This window comes from Galeopterus variegatus, unplaced genomic scaffold, assembly GCF_000696425.1.
Source record: "Galeopterus variegatus unplaced genomic scaffold, G_variegatus-3.0.2 Scaffold2002, whole genome shotgun sequence".
NCBI lineage: Eukaryota > Metazoa > Chordata > Mammalia > Dermoptera > Cynocephalidae > Galeopterus > Galeopterus variegatus.
The window spans coordinates 312,010-315,218 of NW_007728113.1; the positions used below are offsets into that span (position 1 = coordinate 312,010).

Sequence of the window (3,209 nt, forward strand, 5' to 3'; positions counted from 1 at the left end):
GGGTTACGCCCAATAAAACCACTGTTGGTCAAAAATATCATAAATTGGGGCCGAGCCCCTGGTGCACTCGGGAGAGTGTGGCACTGGGAGTGCAGCGTCGCTCCCGCCACGGGTTCGGGTCCTATATAGGGATGACCGGTGCACTCACTGGCTGAGCGCGGTGCGGCCGGTCTCAAAAAGGACAAATATATATACATATATATCATAAATTGGAAATGTATTTAATACCCCCAACCTACCGAACCCCATGGTTTAGCCTAGCCTACCTTAAACATGCTCAGAACACTTACATTAGCCTACGGTTGGGCAAAAACCATCTAACAAAGCCTATTTTATAATAAAACATCGAATAGCTCATGTGATTTATTGAATACCGTATTGAAAAATAGAGGCATTGTATGGGTTCTCGAACTACAGTTTCTACTAAATGGGTGTCATCTTCATGCCATCATAAAGTTGAAGAATTGTAAGGTGAGCTGTCGTAAGTCAGGGACCACCTGTGCTCTGTATGACGCTGGAATGGTGGGTGCATGTCGTCACACATTTGTCCAACCCCACAGAATGTACAACAGCAAGAGTGAACCCTAAGCTGCACTGTGGAATCTGGGCAATAATGACATGTCATTGGAGGTTCACTGATTGACAAACGTACCTGTCTGCAGGGGGACGTCAACGGTGGGGAGGCTGTGAGTGCATGGGGACAGGCGATACACACGAATTGCATGTACCTTCTCAGTTTTGCTGTGAACCTAAAACTACCCTCAAAATAAAGTCTTCTTTTTTCAAACACTGAGAGGGATCATCAGGGCCCACGTGCCTGCCTTCAGGTTGGCTAATCCTGGAGATGCCAACAAGGGGGCTACAAATGGGCTGATGGGACTATGGGAGGAAACACTGATGGAATAATACAGAGCCCTACCTGCTCGCCGACATATGCTTTTGGCTGAGAAATGGCCGGAGCAGACCAGTGAGCCTGCCTGAACAAGCACAAGGAACGGGAAAATAAAATATCCCACTCAGAGAAGGGAGAAAGCCATATCTGGAAGGACGGTTCCCAACTTGTGGCAATTTGGCTTCCCAGGGACCCCTGAGACCAGTAATGGTCACACCTGAAGGGGTACTACTGGCGGCATCAAGTGGGCAAAGGCCAGGGATGCTGCTAAATGCACAGGACAGGCCCCACGACAAAGACATGTCCAGTCCAAGCTGTCAACACTGATAAGGTCAAGAAACTCTCATTAAGGGNACAAAGACATGTCCAGTCCAAGCTGTCAACACTGATAAGGTCAAGAAACTCTCATTAAGGGGAAAAATACTTCAGAGCCTTTGAGCTTAAGGGTCAACCACTCTGGGTGAGTGTTTGAGCCCTGGCAATGGAGGGAGACTCCCAGGCAAGGCCAGAGGCTCCCGTGTGCACCTTAACACTAAGATGTTTCACGCTCAAATCCACCCTGAGTAAACTTTATTGGTAAACAGAGAGAACAAGCAAGCATTGGACTAGCTGGTTAGTTCAACTGGTTAGAATGCCGTGTTATAACACCAAGGTCAAGGGTTCAGATCCCTGTGCCAGCCAGCTGTCAAAAAAATAGACGTGTACAATTATTCCAAATAGGGCTGGCCGGTTAGCTTAGGTGGTTAGAGTGTGGTGTTATAAAACCAAGGTCAAAGGTTTGGATCCCTGCACCGGCCAGCTGCCAAAAACAAAAACAAAAAGAGAGGGAGAAAATAAACAAGCCTTGTAGACAGTATTTCGTAAGCAGAAGCTAGAGAGTCCTAGGAGACACCCTAAATCCCTCTTATCTCTAGGAGAGGTTTCTAGTCACTAGGGGTGGAGAAAATGAAGGAAGGGCAGGTGGTCCTGCATGGGGACCTCGCCTGGACTCACCCACGCACAGTCGGCCCGTGGCGTCCAGCGTCAGGCCCTCGGGACACTCACAGCTAAAGGAGCCAGCGGTGTTGAGGCAGCGTCCGTTGGGACAGACCCCAGGGAAGGACTCACACTCGTTCACATCTAGGCAGCAGGAGGTAAGGAGAGGGCAGGGCTGGAGGCTCCCAGGAGCGGGAGGACACAGGCTGGCCGCTTACCTGGGTTCTCAGGAAGCCCGTGTTGCCCTCAGGGAAGTAGCAGAGGGACAGTGGCAGGGAGACTGGGTATCAGGGAGGGGGATTCTCTGTCAGAATCTCGAAGGACTCCAGGGAGGGGCCCCAGGCAGCACTGGTGACATGCACCTGCCTGTATGTGGACTTGGGAGGTGGGGGAGGAAAGACCAGAGAGGACCAGGGAGTTACCTTCGCAGGTGAGACCCTTCATGCGGGCAAAGCCACGGGCACAGGCAGGGTCTGTGGTTGGGAGAAGGGGGATGCAGAGAGAGGTCACTCTCTCCAGCCAGCCCTGGGGACCTGCTCCATCCCGGTGCCTCCAATGGGCACAGTAGTCATGCCTGCGAGGCCCCGAGGAGGGTGTTACCGATCTCGCAGCGCTCGCAAGGGCTCCCCCACGCAGCCCCGAGGGTGGCGCAGCACTCAGACCGCAGAGTGGCTCCCTGCAGGTTCGCCTCGCAGTGGCCATCCTGGATCTTCAGCCAGCAGGTGCCCTTGGTGCTGTCTGGGGGGAAGGGAGCTCACCTGTCTCACCTGCTGGGCCCACAACCCGCAGATGCCCAGCTTCTGGCACTCCGTGGGGCTCAGGGCTTCTTACCTAGGCACATGGTTCCAGATGGCCCCAGCCGGCTGCCAGGGGCACATTCGCAGGTGTAGGACCCAGCTAGGTTCTGGCACACACCGTTCACACACGGGCTGGACAGGCACTCGTCGATGTCTGTGGGGACAGCTCCCATCAGGTTCAGAGCTGCAGCAGGGGGAGCTCCACCTGGCCAGGGACCCCTCCTCCCCAGGGGGCTGCTGCAGCCAGCAGCTTGGGGTGTGCCAGGTGCACGTGTGTGCAGGCAGAGGGTTTGGAAATCAAATGTGCCTATGAGTGTGTTTTCTGTGAGTCTTGTGTGTGCACCATAAGAGACAGGAAAAACCAAATTGTTTTTCTTGCTATCACCCCCAACACAGCACAGAACACTTCTGTGACCAGATATGTCAGTTTTTTCCCCCACACTGACCAATTCTCCAACACCAACTGGATGTCTATAATTCAACTCAATTCTTTTTTTTTTTTTTTCCTTTTTTGTCTTTTTTACTGACCGGTAACGGGATCGCAA

The 3,209-nt window shown here is 52.7% G+C and overlaps 1 protein-coding gene across 1 annotated transcript in view; it reads right to left on the minus strand.

The window, feature by feature from the left end:
- Nucleotides 1-3,209, minus strand: part of FBN3 (fibrillin 3) — a 65,440-nt gene that overhangs the window by 46,393 nt on the left and 15,838 nt on the right. The window contains exons 19-22 of the mRNA XM_008580025.1: nucleotides 2,699-2,818; nucleotides 2,468-2,605; nucleotides 2,290-2,340; nucleotides 1,886-2,011 (exon numbers count right to left, since the gene is read on the minus strand). Of these exons, the coding sequence (XP_008578247.1) occupies nucleotides 1,886-2,011; nucleotides 2,290-2,340; nucleotides 2,468-2,605; nucleotides 2,699-2,818 (435 nt within the window). The remainder of the gene's footprint in view (nucleotides 1-1,885; nucleotides 2,012-2,289; nucleotides 2,341-2,467; nucleotides 2,606-2,698; nucleotides 2,819-3,209) is intronic.